We start from the raw sequence: 20,013 nt of genomic DNA, 5'->3' as shown, positions 1-20,013 counted from the left end.
GTAAAAGAAAACGCAGAAAGCAACAGGTCTGGGGGGAAAAAAGTTCCTGGGAAAAAAAGTTCCTGGTACAAATGTTCAGTGGCGGCTCCAGACAATTTTGATTGGGGGGGCAATGGGGGGGTCCTGGTCTTTTCAAGGGGGGTCTCATGAAAACCAACAAAAAATACAGTGGACATGGCTAATAACCGCATATTTCTGCTACTAAACAACAAAAACACCTTTGCAATGTAAACAAATGACAGGCTATATTTGTTATTCATATCCTTCACACTGCACTTTCATGTCAGGTATATTATGCATTTTTATTGACATTGATATTTTTACATTTATTTCCAGATAGATATTATTGAGTTTACAGGCTAAAGTGGTCTTGCTGTTGTAAACACAGTTGCTTTTGTAGAAAAAATATTTGCATCACATTTAAAATATAATTATATTTTAATTCATTTCTGAATTGTTTTTATTTTTATAATGATAATTCAGAGAATGAGAAAATCTGTATAAGCCTTACCAGTGTTGTGATAATTATTTTTACGTGTTAAAAATAAATAAGTACTGTAATATAATAAAAGTTTATTCAAATAACATAAAAAAGACCAGACCCCTCGATGCCTGTGAAACTTTTCTCCCTCAAACAGCACGCTAGTGTTACTTCTACACTACAGGCTACACACAGCAATATAAACAACGTATCTGCATATTCTCACATCACATCGTTATTGTAAAATAATAATAAGTAAATAAACACCAAAATCACTTCGCTGAGAATGAAACACCACTTACCAGCTGCCACGATGTTGAACATATCCTCTAGCAATTAAAAAATGCGCGTGCAGCGTGAGGAATCTTCCCGGTTGGATTGAGGTCGTAGTCAGGTGAACGGTCATCATGTTGGTCATTTTATTTACGGCTAAATTATTATTAATAAATTGTACTAATATTATGATTGGGCGTGGGCAGGCATTCACAAAAGTTTATGTTATTACAAAAAAAATTTGAGGAAATTTTGCTTTGACAAAAGGGCACTTAAGGGGCAAAGGAGCAGGTGCTCAAGTGAACCGGTTCTTTCGGACAATTCGATCAAATAAACCAGTTGAAAAAAAATGGTTCACCGGTTCTTTTGCGCTCGATGTAATGCCGTCATTGGCGATGATTGCCCTTCATTCAAGCCTTTGGTTTACCCGCGCTTATAACATTAGCACAGAATCAGTTCAGAATCAATCACCAAAAGAATCAGTTCGGTTCAGATGCGCTCTGTGTCAGTCTGCTTCACGCTGAATCACGCATGCGCAGTTATCATCAGCTCATCGGTTCTCGAATCCCGACAGAAACGGTTCTCGGTTCAGTGTATGAATAAATGTCGAAATAATTATTATTTATTATTGTTCTGCGTAGTTTGAAGAGAAACATTTTTGGATCTTTATCCCGAATATATATATTTTTTAATCAGGAAGAGGCTGGGGGGTCAAATGGGGGGTCAAGGCATTTTTTGGCAGGGTCTTGAGACCCCCCAAGACCCCCCCTGGCGCCGCCGGTGCAAATGTTCCGGGTAATTTCGGTGGAAACGCGGCATATGATGCTTATTTATTTATTATTATTGTCAGCTAATAAAACCTATGGTTCAGGGATCATATTCATAAAACATCTAAGGTTAAATGTAGCTCTTGACTGGTTGAGTTAGATGATGATTAACACTAAACAGTAGAAAGTCAGATGAGTCTCCACAGCTGTAAATGTCATTGGCTATTAAAATCTTGTTTCTCTTGTAATAAATTGACATATTGATAACACTGAACCTTTTATAATGCTCTTAATTACATGTCGATGCATAGTGTATGCATTAGTGAGTGTGGTGGTGCATATGATGTATGGTCACTTATTCTTTATATGAACTGTTTCAAATGCAAGACATTGATTGCATGAGATTAAGTTTGTAAATGATAGCCTGTGTCCTTTTGTAGTGTGCACATATATTTATCATCAATCTGTGATAACTGTGACTAAATTCAGTATATATGCCACATGTTGCTAACCATCAAAAATTCCTGCCCCCTTCTCGCCACCCCATCAATATTTTTCTAGATCCGCCTCTGTGGAAACATTATTTAATATAATATAGATTGCCTTACCTTTATAGCAATACTGGAGGGGATTGCATTGTTGGCCTTATTTAATATATATATATATATATATATATATATATATATATATATATATATATATATATATATATATATAAAACAATGACTGCCTTTCTTTTGCAGGAATACAAAATGATGTATAGAATTTCATTTCAAGGTGACCTGCTTGCTTTGTGTTAATATGGCAATTCATTAAAAGTCTGATTAAAGCTCTATTCACAGCTCCATGATAACGGCCTCATAACACACAGATGAAGAGAAATGAAAGACAGTGTTGTGTTACCTCAGGGGGTCCCATTAGACCGGTCATCTGTGTCTCCCCTGGTGTTAACGTTTGAAGAAACTTAAGAGGTGAAGATGATGACGCTCTTCAACTGCAACTTCACACTTTTCCCTCGGGAGTCTCTTTTTTTCAGCAGGCCCTGTGCAGCTTTGGACACCTCTGGGCCCAAACTCCAAATGCTTTCAAAAGTCCCACTTTCATTATAGTTCCTCACACATCTAACACGTCTGAGATCTACTTCCTGCTCTCAATAGTTCAATAAACAATTCAGCGAAATACAACTGGAATACTCTCCTGACCTGTACAGTTTAAGCTTATCGTGATAAAGCCCGTTACAGTTATCTGATGTGTTCCTAATACTTCTTAGCCAGATGACATGCATAAGGAATCACGTCATTACAGATTGCAAAAAGGTGGAAAGAACCAAATCTTTAGGTGTTTTCATCAATTTAGCAATTAAAACATAGAAAACCACTTTCAAAAATGTGCTCTTCATTCCTATATTTATTCTTCTATGCCAGGCAGTACATGTTCACAGCTTCAGCCCATCATGGTCCTGTTGCTCCAGGCAGCAGCAATAATCCTGCTGCTGGCCTCCCTGTCTGGATCACGCTCTACCCCATCACAGCATCTGTGCGGCTCCAGCCTGGTGGACGCACTTTACCTTGTGTGTGGGCCTAGAGGCTTCTTTTACTCCAGCAGAAGCAGGAGGGACCTGGAGACTTTGCTGAGTGAGGAGTTTATGTAAATGTACATATACAGCTTTTAAATAGAGGAACAAAACTGTTTTAATGAAACTTTGTTCTTTTTAAAGTGTTCTCTTGCCCTTCCAGCCTTGCTCTCAAAATTAGCAGATTATGAGGTAGCCCAGACTGATCCATTAAAACAGAAGGTGATGATGAAGATGAAGAGAGGCATTGTGGAACGAGGCTGCCACAGGCCCTGCATCATCTACCACCTGGAGGACTACTGCATCTGAACAAGTAGAAATGCTACATAAAAAGGTCAAAGATTTGAATAAATGATCATTATACACAAGAACAGGGTGCTTGATTGTTTTTTTAGTCATTTTTCAATGGAAGTTTGTATTATGAGGAAGGTTTCTCTGAAAATTTATTAAATGATAGTTCTGGTTTTCCTTGTGTTCTAGCACCCTCCGCTGGAACAAGCATGGTATTAGACTCTCAAACTGAAGAGAAATTCATGTCAGAGTAACACTATGTGTTAATTATGGTTTAAAAAAAAAAAAAAGGTAGAGAAAAGCAAGTATTTTATTAAAAAAAAAAAATTCACTCACTTTCTACTCTTAAAATAATAAAAAAAGGAATTGTTCACCCAAAAATGAAAGTGGTTTCATCATTACTCACCCTCATGTCGTTCCAAACTTGTGTAACTTGCTTCTGAGGAACACAAAAGATATTTTAAAGAATGTTGGTAACTATAAGGTTTTGGTTCCCATTGACTTCCATTGTATGGACAACCCCCCCACAAAAAAAAAAAGTCAATGGGGAATTTGGTCTTCAACATTCCTCAACATCTGTTATGTTCCACAGAGGAATGACATGCGTACAGGTTTGGAACCTCATCAAGGTGAGGAAATTATTACAATTTCATTTTTTGGTGGACATTCCCTATAAGACAAGTCACAGACAATTATTAAAATTATTTTTTAAAAAAAATTGCAAAACCTAAACTTCCATACCAAAGAGGAACAAATAAACAAAACCGTTCATCTTAAGGCTTGCTGGGTACTTTTAAACAAAGAGTGGGCTAACTTTGAACTTTTTAAAGAGTTTAGAATAATCACACGCCAGATGCTGAACAAAACAAAATAACAGAATCCAAGCCCATACAAGCATACTTTCACACCACTGTAGTCAATCAAAACCATCATCTAAAAAAGTGGGTTGTCAATTATATATTGATATTGAATGACAAATTCACACACAAAATAAAACAAACGTTGTCACAGAGGAAGCCAGGACATTTGAGTGCTGAAATATCCTGTCACAGTGTTCAGGTTGTCCATAGGCCATTACAGAAAAGTAGTCCATGAATCATAGTTTAATGCTAATTTCTGTTGCCTTGGAAACAAAGAAAAAGCATAATTAGATTTAAAATTTATAATCATAAAAAGTCCACAGTGTGCAGTTCTTTTTAGTTACCTTGTGTAAGAGCTGATGTGGGCTGCTGATTTTCTTTGAGGTCGTGTTTGAAAGCCTTGCTGGGGTCGAATCTCCGCGGCACCTGACTGGATTTGAGCCGATCCAGCTCTTGTTTCTGTTTCCCAACCTGTGCCTTTAGCTTGGACACTTCCTGCAGAGCACATGAACACGCTCAGCTACATATCACAAACATCACTCAAACACCTACTGCATTATGACGAACACCTTACCTGTTTGAGTTCCAAGTTCTCCTCTTTTAGTTTGACCATGTGTTTGATCTTCTGTTTCTGGTTTTGATGACCCATCAGGTTGGCGTAGGCATCGGCTAACTTGTTCAACTCTGCCTGCGTGGCTCCTTTCTCATTCAACAAAGCGTTCCTCTCCGCCGCAAAGCAGTCCAGCTGTTCCTAAAGATCAGAATAAGCAGACAAATGAAAGGGATCATCTAGTGTATATTTACAGCCCAACCTCTTATCTGTGAGACTTCGTTACTGTTTTTGAAATATAAAACCAAGCTGTGTATAGCACCTTCCACTCTGCACATCCTTCACAATCTCTGGAAAAATTGGCTAACTAATCTTTTCAGTGTTACCTCAGGGTTTCCCACATTAATTTATTTGTGGTCGGACTTCACTGAATAAACATGAGCACTGCACATTTCAAAATGAAACTCAGAAAGTTGAAAGTTCAATTTCATTTTAATTTCATCTTGCGTGTAATGCTTGAAAAGGCAGTGTTTGTGAGCTCAGTGCTGCTTTGCAAACGTTACCAGAGAAACCTCTACCTCTCCCGCTCTTAAAGCGCCTCCTGCTGGCAGAAAATTAATTTGCATATATAGATATGCAATAGAGTGTGGCTGTGGGAAACACTGTACCTTACCAGCACATTTGTGATTATTGCAATGTCCTGTTACTTATTTTCATTCTGAAGCTTGTTGAAAAGATATGTTAAGTCAAAGAGTATGGTCAGCAGAAAATGATTAAACAAATGTACCAGATTTGGAATATAATCTAATTAGAGAGAAGAGAGAGAAAAAAAAAAAACACTATCTAAAAATTACCTGGGGGAAATGGGTTTGTGATACAAAAAAAAAAAAAATGGATGTAAACATTTTTGTTTTATAAAAGGTAAAAAAAAAAAATAAAAAAAAAAAAAACCCCACGTTAAATCTAACCTTTGCTTACCTGAAATGGTTTTACTTTAGCATAAAGCTCTTCATACAAGTTCCTCCAGTGTTGAGTCTCAGCCTCAGACGTGCTGGGGGTGAATGAATGGCAATATGGAATTAAACAAGAAAAATAAATGCAACGCACACAGAGACTGAGCATTGGATGTCTTCGAGCATGAGGACCCTATGATGGACTACAGATCCCTCTGAGTGGGTCCTAACTTTCTCACCTCTGCAGCTGAGCCTCTGCTAGTTGTTTGTGGTAGTCTTGTCTTTCCTCTTCCATCTGTCTGCATAGCTGTCGTCTCTCCTGCTGCCACTCCACAACGTGGCGATGAGCGGCATCTCTTTCCTCCTGCACCTGCCTGTTCAGTTCAGAAACCTTCTCTTCCAGTTCTTGCACGTGGCCCCGCAGCATGCTGGCTTCTGCAGAACGGCCCTCCACTGACTGCCTCCTCTTCTGTTCCCTTTCCAGCCGGGTCTGAGCCCGCTCTCGCTCTCCTCTCTCCCGCTCCACCTCCGCCTGCAGGCGTCTCAGCTCCTCACTCTGAGTCTCTGCTGCTTGCTTCAACTCTTCCTCTCTCTGAGCCAGCTTAGTCTGAACTTCTAAAAGAATCCTGTAGCACAGCAAAACCACCAGCAGTTATCAGTCACTTAGACATTGAAAAGCATTAAAAAAAAACATGTATATTCTGAAATGTTAAGACATCTAAAGTATGACCTGCCGTGAAAGTGTTTACCTAGGCTATACCTATATCATTACTAGGGATGGGGGAAAAATGTGTTAAGTTATTAAGATTTATATTTGCCATTTACCTTTGAAACCAATAAATGCAGTTATTTAATATCATTTTTTAAATACTGTCTTCATGCAGTTTACACATAAATGTTAATATCAAACTCTCTATGGTTAGATGGAGAGGCTTGTTAAAAGTTTGACATGGCAGGATTTAAACAGTCAGCATCATAAAAGGAATAATAGAATCAAATAGAAAATGTAGGGGTGCTACAGTTGATCGGCTACCACATATATACATACACATACATACATACATACATACATACATATAGTATATATAGAAGTTAAGTATACGTTTAAAAACCCTTACCTTTGAATTGATAGTTATGGTTAATTAAGTGGTTTGGTTATTTGGGTGCTATACTGAAGTAAAATCATTAAATCATGTTAAATTTAATTATATTAAATTATTATTTAAAATACATTTGAAGATATAAACAGAAATATTTATTTGTCAGTTACCGATTTATTAATATAATATACAATATCCTGAACACCTTGTTTATTTTGTGGTAATAACTGACTGAAAATGATTCCCTACTTAACCTTGGACCACATTAGGAACCATATGGGAGCTGCACATATATGGGAAGCATAGCAGATAAATAGTGTAAATCCCTCAGGCAGGACACTGACCTAGCATGCTCCTTTTGCTGTTTATCCTTCATTTCCTGGTAGCTTGTGAGTTTCTGCTGGTCCTGCTGCAGCTGTTGCTTCAGTTGGCCCATCTCTTCCTGCAGCTGATGGGCTTGGGCCTCTGCCTGCTCCTTCTGCTCATCCAGAGACCGTCTTGTGCTTTGGGAATTTAATAAGAAAATATTTGTTGCACACACTTAAGGATGGTTGGGCGGGAAGATTATCGATTAGGAATGATTATAAAGAAATTCTAGAGAATTTTAAAGGGGACATCAGATGCAAAATTCACTTTTACATGGTTTGCATATACATGTATTAGCAGTGTGTGGACACAAGCACCTTACATTGATAAAAATACATTCACTCTTTTTTTAATCCCCGTACTGGTCAGACGCCTCCCATGCTTGCTGACGGACTGTCCTGTATTAGCATATTTCCACCCCCAGCCAGTTGTTTGCTGACCACCACTTCCTCTGCGCTCAAACAAATCTATCGACGATGTCTCATAAGCAATGCAGGTGTTTTGAAGATGAATGTAAAAGTGAACATCAGACACCGCAAGCACTCATTAGTAATATAATGCCCCTTTCCATAATCGCGAGCATCATCTTTCAAAATAAATGTAAAGACAGTTAATAATGCGTTTAGTTTTACCATCAGTTCAAGCTGATGGTAACAGGATCTTCAAATGTTCCCTTAAAAGAGACATGCACTGAAACAGGTCGCTGTGAACAGAGCCGTTTTTGACTAGATAAAAAGGGTGTTGTTTTAAACAACCATTGAGGAATTTTAACCAAAGTATGTTGCAGACATTTCATGAAGACCCCTAAAGAATCATACAAAACTTGTGGAAAATGGGCATCCAATGTTCCCTTCGTCTATGGGCAACATTTTAATAATAATAATAATGAAAAAGATGTTTAAAGTATCACCTCTCAAAGTCAGTAGTCATGTCTCCCAGCTTAGCAAGACAGCTGTTGTGATCCTCTTCTAGTTTTTGGATTTTCATCACATGAGACTCTTCTGAAGCCTGCATCTCAGCACACTTCCTGCCAAAGGAGAAACAAACACTGGTCAGTTTTTACAAAGAGATGTGATCCATCTCAATTCAAATTGAAGTCAAAGTTCTCACTTTTCTAACTCTGCGCAAGTGTTCTTCAGCTCTTTTTCCAGTGTGTGGTTCTTCTGCGTGAGGTGCTGGATGGCCTCCTCACTGCATTTCTCCTGCTTCTCCAGCTCTGACAGCTCCTCAAGCGCGTCCTCCAGCTCTTCGCCAAGCTGTCTCCTCTCCACTTCAGTCTCATCTCTCAGGCGCTCAAGCATGCTAGCCAGGGAGCCACTGTGAGTCTGCAGCAACACACATTAGAGGAGCTAAAGAGACTTTAACCTAATCCACAAAGTCGATCAGGGAGACTTTGACTTCCTGACTGAGAGATGACAGAGTACAACCTGCTTAAAGTCTATTAAGATGCACTCTTCACTTAATTGTCCCACTTGTGCAGATATAAATCACATCACAACTTTATTCACTATTGATTTCTCCTCTAAAAGTACCACAACTAATCACAAAATGGCATGTTAGTAAACTCTTTTCCTAGTCGTGTCCCATGATACAGATACTCAAGCTAATGAAATACAAGAAAGAAAAAAAAAGGTTCTAAATGCCCTTCATTGGAAAGGGCTGAACAATAAATGTGCAACAATGAATTGGTGGGAAAAAAAAAGTAAAGAAATCCCAATAATATAATGATTTCTAATATAATATAATGATGAACATAGTGCTGTTATTAAACAATGCTGTATTCTGCGCTGATTTTTTAAAAGAAAAAATTAAAGAGCTTGGAACTATGTGAGGGTGAGTAAATGATCGTTTTTATGTTTGGTTAAACAATCCCTTTAATTTCCTGCAATCCTGTTTTGTACGTGGCACTTATATCGTAAGCCTAATATAACATGCCTATTTTACTTGCAATTATTTGCTGTGAAAATGAATAAGATTAACAAGATTACCTTTTCCTCTTGCAGCTGTTTGGTCAGTGCATTGTATTCCTCCTCCAGCTTTTCATACGTTTCTTTCTCAGTCTTCCTACTCTCCTCCAATGAGCTGATTTCTGCCTTCAACTCTTGTACCCGTCTAAGACCCTCCTCCTGTGTCCTGGCTGCACACAATCACTCACAATCAAATCAAAATAAAACTAACAATGTGCTTATTCATAATTTGCATTCATGTAGCATTCTAAAGCCAAATCTCATTCACCTCTTTCGTCTTCCAGCACCAAGCACCGCTCGCCCATAAGTGCCACACGCTGATCCAGCTCTTCCTCTGTTCTCCTCAAGACCTCCTTCACGCGGGCCAGCTCCTGCTCCTGCAGCCGTACCATGCTCCGGGACTCCTCAAGATCCTGAGCTCCCTGCTGTATCTGCTGCTCAAGCTCTTTCAGTGAGGCCTGCGATGCCTGGAGGTCCTGCACATGCCGCTCCATCTCCCTCTCCTTCTCTTCTAGAGCCTTCTGGGAGCCCTGCAGCTCCTGCTGAGACCTCTGCAGCTCCTCTTCCTTTATTCTCAGCACCCCCTGACAGTCCTGCAGCTCACTGGTACATTTCTCCAGCTTTTTCTCCACATCACTGCACAAGTCGTATAGAGCTGGATGAGGATGCGAGGACTGACACAATAACAACAACAATATGAAAATGCACACAGTTCTAACCTGAGGTTCTCTTGAGCATCAGAGAACCGGCGCTCCATGGTGGATTTGTCCTGGAGCTTAATCCGCAAATCCTTTGACATTGGAAAGTGAGACAGACAGCTTATCTCAAACCAAGCAGCACTTTAAAGTCTGATGATTCAATCCAAGCGGTGAGTAAATATCATCTGGCTTAGGAGAGTCAAATTCTGTTGACCAAAACCAATACCTGAATCTCTTCATTTGCGGAGTCCAAGTAACTCTGCAGGGCTTTGATTTCCTCTCTCAGCTCCTGGATTGTGCCTTCATTTGAAGACAGAAAAAAGCGAGATGTAGCCAACCCAAAAGACACCGTAGAAACAAACACAGATCTTAGCACGCAAGCTTACTTTGCAATTTATCCATTTCATTCTCAAGCTGCTCATTTTGGACTCTTGTCTCCTGATGAAGGTCCTCTGAAAAACAACATTTAGTAATAAAATTAAAAAAAAATCAGTCACTAATGATATCGGATTTGTGAGTGAATTCTTAATGAGTCATTCAAACAAATACTTAAACTGTTTCTAAACCACTAGAGTTTGAACTGTCAAGTGTCACTTTGGTTTCAACATGCCTTTACAATTTTACTTCTAAACAAACAATCAAAAAAATAAATACTTTTGTGCAGAAGTTCTGGATCAGTAAGTTCTTTTTTTTCCGTTGAAAACTCTTACCAGGTATACATTTATTTGACAAAAAAAAAAAAAATTTTTTTACAATTTAAAATAACCGTTTTCTACCTCAATATATATTCAAATGGAATTTTATTCCTGTGATGGCAAAGCTTAATTTCAAGCATCATTACGCCAGTCTTCAGTGTCACATGATCCTTCAGAAATCAGTATAATGTGTTGATTTGCTGCTCAAGAAACATTTCTTATCATTAATGTTGATACAGTTGTGATTCTTCATATTTTTGTGGAAAGCATAATCAATTTCAGAATCAAAATGATTCTGATTTGATAGAAAGCTCAAAAGAACAGCATTGATCTGAAATCTCTTTTGTAACATGTCTTCGCTGTCACTTTTGATTAAATGTGTCTTTTCTGAATAGATTTAGATAAATAAACAGTTTTGAACAATGTAACTTCACCTTCTTTCTACTCTTTCCCAGCCTTGAACTGATAAAAGATTTTTCAGCAAACAGTATATTTTGTTGTGAACATGTTCTGGCTTGAAGTTAACTCACCAAGATCTTTGTTCCTTTCCTGAAGAACTCTAAAAGTTGTTCTAGCAGTCTCCAGATCGGTTTCCAACACCTTTACTTTCCCCTCTGAGCTGATCTGAAGGAAGCTCAGCTCCTGTTCACAAGATCACAATTACACCTAGCAACTTGAAGCTACACAGACTCCGCTCCCTGTCTAAAGTGACTGAGGTAACTTGCCTTGTCTTTGGCATCCAGTTTATTTTTGGCCTCAATGAGCTCCATGGAAAGAGCATTGATCTTCTTCTTGGTGATGTCTGCAGAGACCTGTGAAATTCAAAGTTCAAAGACATTCCTCAATAAACTTCATGTGAAGCGGTCTACTGAAGAAACAAAAAGAGTAGTCACCTTGGTCTTCAGGAACTCATTAGCTTTCTTTAACTCCGCGAGCTGCCTCTCGAGAGAAGCCACATTGGCAGCGAGGCCGGTCTTCTCTCTGACAGCCACAAGCAATTTAGACTCCAACTTTTTCAGCTCTTCTTCCAGGGTCAGCAGCCTGCGGTCCTGCTCTCCTCTCTGCTGCACCAAAGAACGGATCTATACTCCAGCATCATCAGTGACAGTCAAGGTTAGGAGAAGAGACCACAGAAACTGATAAGGCCTCAACGAAACAAATGGCCGTCAAGGAAATGTTCAAGACATTTTGAAATCTACCTCTTTCTCTAGTAGTCTCTGATGTTTCATCTCAAGTGTGAAACTATTTTTGTCCTTTTTGGAACTAAATACATCAGCCTATATATGGAAAAAAAGAGCAACAAAAGAAAATTGTGAAACAGCATAGCAAACACTAATGATTGGCCAATATACTGAACAGACAAATAATAACACTGTATTTCGTTGCCCTGTACCTTACATGTGCAATGACAATAAAGTTGAATCTAATCTAATACTGACAAATAGTCAACAAATAATATAATTTTTTAGAAACGGCTCACCCAAAACAACATTGAACATTTCATCAGATATTTGAAAGGTTTTAAGAACATGCCTATTAAATAAATCGTTTGTTTAAAATGGATACGGCATAATGTAAGGGTTTGTCCAGCAAAAATAACCAACTGATCATACAAGAACCTATAATACTAACATAATATAACAATTATATTACCCATATATATCTAAAGAATTATACATCTTAAGAATTCCAAGAAGTCTAGCAATAAGATAATGTTTGAAAAAAAAAAAATATTCTATACATTTAAAAAGGGATACTTCAGCAAAAAATGTTTTTTTTTTGTTTTTTTTTTTTTTTAAATCTGCTTTAATTTATTCAACCTCATGTCGTTTCAAACCTGCTTTCTTTTGTGGAAGTCAAAAGATATTTTGAGATAGGTCTTAATATTTCCTGGCAAGAGGATGCCTGTTGTTTCTGTAATTTTCTAATGTGTGTGTACATCTCTTAATTAAATGATTATACAGCTCTCACCAAACCATCAACAGACATGGTCCTCCGAACTGGAGACACTGGTACTTCTTTTGAGGGGGACGGCAAGGGTACCTCGGCTGGTTACCACAAGGAAGTACATATTCTCATTAATAACCTACAGATGAAAATGTCGACTCAAATGGCAGTTAAACAAATTCTGCTCTCACTTTTTGAAGCTGTTCTGAAGCGCTCTGCTTTATGAAATGATACAGCTCCTTTCAGCTCACCAGACTTCACCTCATATGTACCAGGTGGAGGAGCACAGCCTAAAGATAGAAATAAAGATCAAAAATCAAAGACTATGAATATGAACCTCTCATTAGCAGGGAGACAGCGGACATGTCTTAGCATTTCTGCTCAGCATCATGAATGTTTATGTATTTCAATCGTCATAGTGTGACGTACGGCTGTGTAGTTCATATGTTTTAATAGCTGCGAGATAACTCTGAAATTACGAAGATGAATATGAAATAGGTTTTGACAGTGGTAACTAAGCAGATACCTTCATTAATTTAACTTTAATAATTCAACTGTTTAAAGCACATAACCGTTGCTCTCGGATTCATTCACATCGCAGAACAGAAACAGTGAACAAACGAGTGAAACTTACCGACATGCTCGTTAAATCTCTTTAATGGAGCTCTTGAGAAAGACATGACCGACAAAAGAGGTCGATACCTCAAAGACTGTAAAAAAAAAAAAAAAACTATTAAAGAGTTTAAATTATTACAGTTAAGCGTTAAAGACTTCAATTTGCTCGAGCGTTAAAGCCTGTGGAAACCCCGCTGAAATTTTTAAATCGTAAGCCCGCCCAAAAGCACAGACGCAACGGCTTTAGCCAATGATATTGAAGAATGTGTGACGAACATAAATGTAAACCAATCAGAAACGAAATCAAGCTGTACGTCACATCTGGTTTAGGGAGCCGTTGTCCAAAAATTCAAACTGCATGCAATGCGTCAGATAAATTCAGATTTAAAGTTTTATTTTAAAACAGTAAATTACAAACAGTATATTTGCTTGTTTTGACTCCACATGTATGACTCTGTTAATCATGTAAAAATCACACGACACACATTAAAGATTTGTTTACTTTTATTCAAAAAAAAAAAAAAAAAACCTTTCTGTCTCCAGACAGATACAAATCAGAAACATTACAATGGATAACAGAGGACAGGGAATGAGTTTATATCTATGAATGAGTTTATATCTCTGAACAGGGAAAAGTGATAATATTTTTTTTAAAAGTTAACAGAAAAAAGCACTAGAAAATTAAGCTTTACGTTTAAATGCATGTATATTTACACAATCTATTCAGCAGTTTATTTAATGTAGTGGTGAGAAACAGAAGACAGTTCAAGCGGAAGGGCATTTACTTTCATAAATTCAAAATCTGTCTGCACACCTTCTTTTAAATAATTACACTCATGTCATATTAGAAATGCACTGCTCCTTTTCTGATGTGAAAGGAATCCAATGTACCTCACATAAAAGTTTCAACATGGAAGATTTATGTTTGAAAACCACCTTCTTTTCCTTTTTAAAACAAGGACTTTTTAAGGCCAAGTCATGGAATGATTAAAAAGTATACCCCAGACAAAATGCACACGTCTGCAATATAAGTTAATGTATTAGTCAAGCTTCATAGAGCTGCCGAATGCAATGCTGTAACATTAAATTATCTCATAGGATGTCATTGTTACACTTTGAACATTTCATTTTTGGAAAAAAACAAAAAACAAACTTAGATCTGAACTAAACAGTTCTGTCCATGATTTGCAAACAAACTAATTTACAATCAAGAAAACGGTGAAACCTAAAAACCTCTTAAGACTGACCAAAAAAAAAAAAGGATCCAAACAATACACGCACAAAAAAAGAAGGAAAAAATATATAAAATATCTCACTTTACTTGCTGCATGCCTACACACTTTCATGTTTAGACATGTTCTTATACATTTCAAAACTTCTAAATTGGAGTAAAAAAACAAAAAAACTAAAGCACAATTATAAAATCAGCACCAATTTATATATTTATATATAATTTCATTTAAATGTAGAGGTCTACATAGCTCTAATCAGGGAGAAGAAAATCTCCACCAGACATACTACACTAAGTTTTGTTTTATTAGAGACCACACAATGGCACTACTGGAGAGATTTCCTCTTCTTTGCTTGATCTTAGATTTTAGCGGGACAAGCGAGCAGATCTGATCTTTGGATAAGCCACATGACTCAGCGGAATTATAGTCATTTCTGTGCATGTTCACGGACCGACTGGGATTCGAAGTTCCTGATTTACTACAGCAGCTGGCACATAAAAACAGTTCTGTTGGTGCAAAGACAGCAACAGGCCCACTGAATGGTCGAGGTATTTCACATACACCAATCATTGATCGTGTAACTGAAGTTGCCCCCAAACCTCAAAAATGCACCAAAGGCAGAAATAAATCGGTTTGCTCAGTGTTTTGATTTAGAATTTGTGATGCATGTCATGATTTTTAAGGGTGGAATAAAAGGAAACTAAATACTAGATATAAAGACCTGGAGGTTTTTCCTCCATTTCACATATTAGATAAGAAGAATAAAATATATCAATACTCACTATGATGAGCAAAAACCTGCTTATAAATTACTACTTTACACCAGATTACTCACTATTACAAAAGGGCTATACATAACAAAGTTGTCTTTTAAGTTAAAAAAAGATGCATTCACCCCCAGTTTCAAGAAATACCACAACTCTAAGAGATCTCACATATGTTTCTTCAAACATGATGACGTTCAACTGTGAAATATTTATATATATATTTATATATATATATATTGTTTTTTAATCATAAACTCATGTATGGCTAGGACAGTCAGAGATTCCATGGCGTTCAGTATCTACTCTCACTGTTTTGCACGATCAGGGAAAGCCCACACAACGATTGCAAAGACTTTGAATTGCTCCTTTATCCTTTCTGCGTTTTAGTAAGCGTCAATGGTACGAGCTGATTTGGATGCCAATCACTCCATTGAATTTAATTCTCTTTAGAGAATCAATGTGAATACACGCAAAATGTCTCTTCTCTTCACACGCCTCCAATTATAATCTTAAAACATGGGCACTCCCAGGACCTACAAGAGAAAATGTTCAAATTCAGTGTTTAGAGTTACCAAACAAACCTTTTATTCAATCATCAGTCCAGATGGGTCTGATTAGTATTTATTATAGTGAGATGCTCTCCCCCTCTCTGTCTTTTTGCACAAGGGCAATTCAAACTATCTGAAATCACTCCTGCTAGTGCCATCTAGTGGTGATCTCTCTTTCACGTCCTCAGTGTCGGAGTGAACGAGTCCCCCATTACCGCTGAAAAGCATCATAACCCAGGAAATGAGTGCTTCTTACAGACTCATCCATGATGGAGGCAGGGTCGAAAAAGTCGGGCTTCAGTTCCGATCTCTCTCGTCGATTCTTCGAAGGGGGCTAGAAGATAGGAAAGCGCAGACAGTAAAGATGAGATGTGCTAAAAGAAGTGACATTAAATTGCATAACGTAAATATACACACTAGTGTTAGAGTACTTAAGACTGGACTTAAGACCATTTTTTGAAGGTCTTGGTCTTGTCTCGGTCTCGTCTTGGTGTCGTCTTTGGGATTATGTATCAAGACCACAACTGCGAGAATAACACTAAATTGCCAGTGCATTGCCGGATTTATTTGTTAACATCATTAATGTGGCTGGATGTAAAATGTCCCACTTTAAAAGCAATCAATAACTTATTAAATAACTAAACAATGATAATAAATAGTTTGATTTATGCAAGTGGATCTCAACATTTTTGACTTCAAGATCCCCTATTGTAACACTCACTCAAAAGATTTAAGAGCTTAGCATGACTAAAAAGATGCATGTTCATTAAAAATATAACCAAATACTAAGGAATATTTTAGTTTATTTTAAAGACATCTTGAGGTTCCCTTAGAAGGCCCCTGGCTGAGAACCACTGATTTATACTGTAACTCTGGGTCAGAGATTAATGAGGGGCTGTGTCAAATGTCACCCAAATGAATACAAAATACCCACAGAATTCAATATACTGTCGCAATTCTCAACACTATTTATGGAATTGCAAATGTACCAATTCAGATGCAGTTTCTGTGCCACCACTGCAGAGGCGAAGATTAATTTTGTTGTGAGTGATGTAATTTGATTGGTAACAGCTCTATATAGTGTCTAACTATTCTAATTTTATTAAAAAATGCATGTCTCGGACCGTAATTGTAGATCTTTCAGACAAACTTGAGTAGTGGTGGTCTGGTCTTGACTACAACACTAATACATACAAAGAACTGTTCAAAAGCAGGGGTAAGAAAGAATTTAGTTTTGAAAGAAAATACTTATTAAACTTTATTCAGGAATGATGCTATAAATTGATCACAAGTGACAGTAAAGATGGCTTCTTGTTTTTGTTTTGTTTTGTTTTTTAATTTCATAGACAATGCTGAAAAGAATCCTGAAAATTTTGCTCACCAAAAAATATTTAGCAGCCTAACTTTTAACATAAGATAATAAAAATAAATGTTTCTTGAGCAGCAAATCAACATATTACTCTGGTACCTGAAAGATAATGTGACACTAAAGACTGGAATAATGATGCTTTGAATCACAGAAATAAATTACATTTTGAAAAATATCAAAATAGAAAACAGATATTTTAAATTGCAATAATATTTCAAAATATTACTGATTTTACTGTATTTTTGATAAAACCAATGCAGCCGTGGTGGCCATAACTGACTTCTTTCAAAAACATTTTAAAAACAAATCGTGCATACCCCAAACTTTTGAACAGTAATATAAATTGTTATTAACATAAAAGTGTACTACTAGAGACCAAAATCATGAAGACAAATGGTATCAGCATAAGCTTATTACCAGATCGATATCCATGGTGTCAAAGTCCATGCCTTCATTGAGATCCTCAATTCGGCCTTCTGATGACATCATCACATCTTCCACAATGGGTTCCTCATCATCCTCCATAAGACCTGTTCCTCGACGACTGCAAGCATTGAAAGACCAAAGTCAAACATGTTTTTGTGTGCATTCAAACTGCATCTACCCACTGAACATGTAAAGTTCCCTTACATGGCATGCTGAAGGTTGCTTCTTAATTTGGCGTAGTTCATAGCTCTCTCCTGCTGCTGTCTGGCCACCTCCTCTTGCTGCTGTCTCTGTGCTAACATCCAGGTGACTTGTGTGCTGTTAAACAATAACACCACACATCACTAGATTTCTTCAGTCCCAAACTACACCCAGCAGCACACATGCTTGAACATCTGAATATCCACAAGCATGAGAAACTCAGTAAAGGGGTGCATGATTATGATTTCACTTTAGTTTGTGTGTTTTAACTTTAGTTTGAGATATCTTCTTTTAAAGAAACTGCTGTTTAAGGACTACAATGAGCTTCTTCCTGGTTTTGTGGCACCACAAACTCGAAAATATACATAAACCCTGCCCCCAAGAACACACAACAAAGGGGTGAGGCCATGTTGGACTGCTTTAGAGAGGAGGAAGAGTTGTTGAAGTAGATTGTTGTTGACATGCTGTCGAAAGGTCCTTATTTGCACCCCGACTGCAGGTCACCCTATAAACAATCAAGCCTTCGAAAAATGCTGATCAACCAGCCCTTTAAGCTTGAGTATCATTGCTCTTACTTGTAGTCCATGGGTGTTTGGTGGTGTTGTGGCTGAGGGGTCTGAGGGTGTGCGTGCTGCTGTTGCTGATCGGGGGTCATGCTGTACACCCCCATGTAGCTCTCCTCAGGACGCAGGCGTTTGGGCTCTCTCATGATGGTGGAGGTGAGGTGGGGTGAAGGCATCATGATGGGCGTCTGCATGCTCTGCTCACGGCTCATCCATACTTCACTGCTGCTGCTGCTGCTCTCCTCTGGACACGCAACAGACAGCAGGACAAGCATTACTCACCATAAACTGACAACAAAATGAATTGAGTTTGCAAGGGGTGGGATTCCCCCCAAAATGAAAATGCTGTCATTTAAAGTATCTGGTCCCTATTTTTCTGGTATTTTTGTCTATACTATTGAAGTCCATGGGAACCAGTAACTGTTCGGTTACCAACAGTCTTTAAAATATCTTCTTTTGTGTTCGGCAGAAGAAAGTCAGTCAGACAACAGGAACGACTTGAGAGTGAGTAAATGACAGCATTTTAATTTTTTGGATGAACTATCCTTTAAGAGGACTAAATGATTGGAGAGGTCCTGCAAACATTTCTAATATACATACACACAAACAAACACGAATTATAAGATAAGATCGATAGCATGCATTTATAAAATAGATGACTTTTCCTTACATGCTGACTTGCCGATACCATGAATGAAAACTAGCATGATTTACTTCCTTAATAAAAATGTCTATAGTGTTATAGTGCACCATCAATCAATGTATGTTATTCAATCACATTAAAAATATTCCTTGTCTGATTTCTTGTATTCAAACTTTTACCTTCTGGTAATTTCCTCTTGCCAGTGGCAGGTTTAGCTTTTTTACTCCTGACGGAGGAGCCTCGGCTACTGATGCCACTGACCACAGACATCGTGTCATCATCACCGCCTGCCTGCAGTGAGTTCCTGTAAGAGATGAGCGGCAGCCAGCAGTCTTCTCTCTGCAGGGCCATCTGAAATGTCATGAAGCGCTCCAAATACATGTGCCTTTGGGAAAAGAGAGAGAGAGGACCAACATTAGATTCAACTGCTAATGAATGATCCACAAAGTGCCCTTACACAACTATAAACACCCCTGCTGAGATCAATAAATGGTTTCTTACACAGTCCGCTTGTCCTGACGCATGAGTTTGGATGAGAACTCACTGAGAATGTCAAGAAAAGCCAAGTTGAGGGGAGGATGTCCCTCCCCTTGAGGATTGGGCTCTTTGAAGGCAAACTCAATACCGTCCCTTTAAAGAGAAAGAAAGATGGGGTGTAAACATGCAACTCGACACACAACTGGTTTTTCTGCCAAGAGGAAATGAATGGAAGCTTACTTGTGTAACATAGCGATGGCCTCTCTGGTTTTGACCTGATCCAGACCAAATGTCAGAGAGAAGCGTCGAGCGAGCTCTTTAATGCCACAGAAAGCTGAGGATGAACGGTCAAAGCTGGGTCCTAGATCTGACAGCATCTCATTGAATAGCTGCTCTCAGCACAGGGAGAAAGACATGTCAAGGACCTGCGAGTAAAACCCGTTTTGATGGCAGATATCAAACCTTATAGTCACTGACCTGCTGTAAGCTCAGAATGAGTGTCTTTGCACACTGGATTTTGTCGATCTGTCTCGTCTTGCTCATAGTTTCCTTGATTATGTCACCGTAGTCATTGTAATACTGGACAGGAAACGGAGAAACTTGCATTTAAGTGAATAATAAAGTGTAGCAATGATCTGACAATGCATATTC

At 38.1% G+C, this 20,013-nt stretch overlaps 3 protein-coding genes across 5 annotated transcripts in view; 1 reads left to right on the top strand and 2 right to left on the bottom strand.

Annotated features, from left to right (window-relative positions):
* Positions 1–2,367: 2,367 nt before the first annotated feature.
* On the top strand, positions 2,368–3,775 carry LOC113073488 (insulin-like). Its single transcript, XM_026246387.1, has 2 exons — positions 2,368–3,169; positions 3,200–3,775. Exons 1-2 carry the CDS (start codon positions 2,939–2,941, stop codon positions 3,401–3,403), a joined length of 435 nt encoding a protein of 144 aa, XP_026102172.1. The 5' UTR covers positions 2,368–2,938; the 3' UTR covers positions 3,404–3,775.
* Positions 3,776–4,203: 428 nt separating this feature from the next.
* Positions 4,204–13,354, bottom strand: LOC113073487 (hyaluronan mediated motility receptor-like). Of its 2 annotated transcripts, XM_026246385.1 has the most exons (20): positions 13,156–13,353; positions 12,713–12,811; positions 12,546–12,622; positions 11,774–11,851; positions 11,468–11,656; positions 11,300–11,386; positions 11,105–11,216; positions 10,266–10,331; positions 10,106–10,179; positions 9,901–9,971; positions 9,450–9,817; positions 9,203–9,351; positions 8,325–8,539; positions 8,125–8,241; positions 7,193–7,351; positions 5,988–6,374; positions 5,774–5,846; positions 4,820–4,996; positions 4,590–4,740; positions 4,204–4,508 (listed from the first exon to the last, which is right to left on the bottom strand). In XM_026246385.1, exons 1-20 carry the CDS (start codon positions 13,199–13,201, stop codon positions 4,495–4,497), a joined length of 2,709 nt encoding a protein of 902 aa, XP_026102170.1. In that variant the 5' UTR covers positions 13,202–13,353; the 3' UTR covers positions 4,204–4,494. The 2 variants fall into 2 exon arrangements, with proteins under 2 accessions (XP_026102170.1, XP_026102171.1); XM_026246386.1 differs by lacking the exon at positions 4,204–4,508 and having other exon boundaries at positions 4,582–4,740; positions 13,156–13,354.
* A 1,412-nt stretch (positions 13,355–14,766) lies between these two features.
* LOC113073485 (cohesin subunit SA-2) overlaps positions 14,767–20,013 on the bottom strand; it is a 33,057-nt gene continuing 27,810 nt past the window's right edge. Inside the window, exons 26-34 of one of the 2 annotated variants that reach the window (XM_026246381.1) lie at positions 19,840–19,941; positions 19,603–19,751; positions 19,387–19,515; positions 19,065–19,270; positions 18,255–18,486; positions 17,683–17,796; positions 17,470–17,596; positions 15,940–16,017; positions 14,767–15,668 (exon numbers count right to left, since the gene is read on the bottom strand). In XM_026246381.1, the coding sequence (XP_026102166.1) occupies positions 15,645–15,668; positions 15,940–16,017; positions 17,470–17,596; positions 17,683–17,796; positions 18,255–18,486; positions 19,065–19,270; positions 19,387–19,515; positions 19,603–19,751; positions 19,840–19,941 (1,161 nt within the window). In that variant the 3' untranslated portion in view covers positions 14,767–15,644. Of the gene's footprint in view, positions 16,018–17,469; positions 17,597–17,682; positions 17,797–18,254; positions 18,487–19,064; positions 19,271–19,386; positions 19,516–19,602; positions 19,752–19,839; positions 19,942–20,013 lie in introns of both variants that reach the window. The other variant, XM_026246380.1, reaches the window with a different exon arrangement.

This window comes from Carassius auratus, unplaced genomic scaffold (genome assembly GCF_003368295.1).
Source record: "Carassius auratus strain Wakin unplaced genomic scaffold, ASM336829v1 scaf_tig00012264, whole genome shotgun sequence".
Lineage (NCBI taxonomy): Eukaryota > Metazoa > Chordata > Actinopteri > Cypriniformes > Cyprinidae > Carassius > Carassius auratus.
This window is presented reverse-complemented; position numbering and strand designations above follow the sequence as displayed.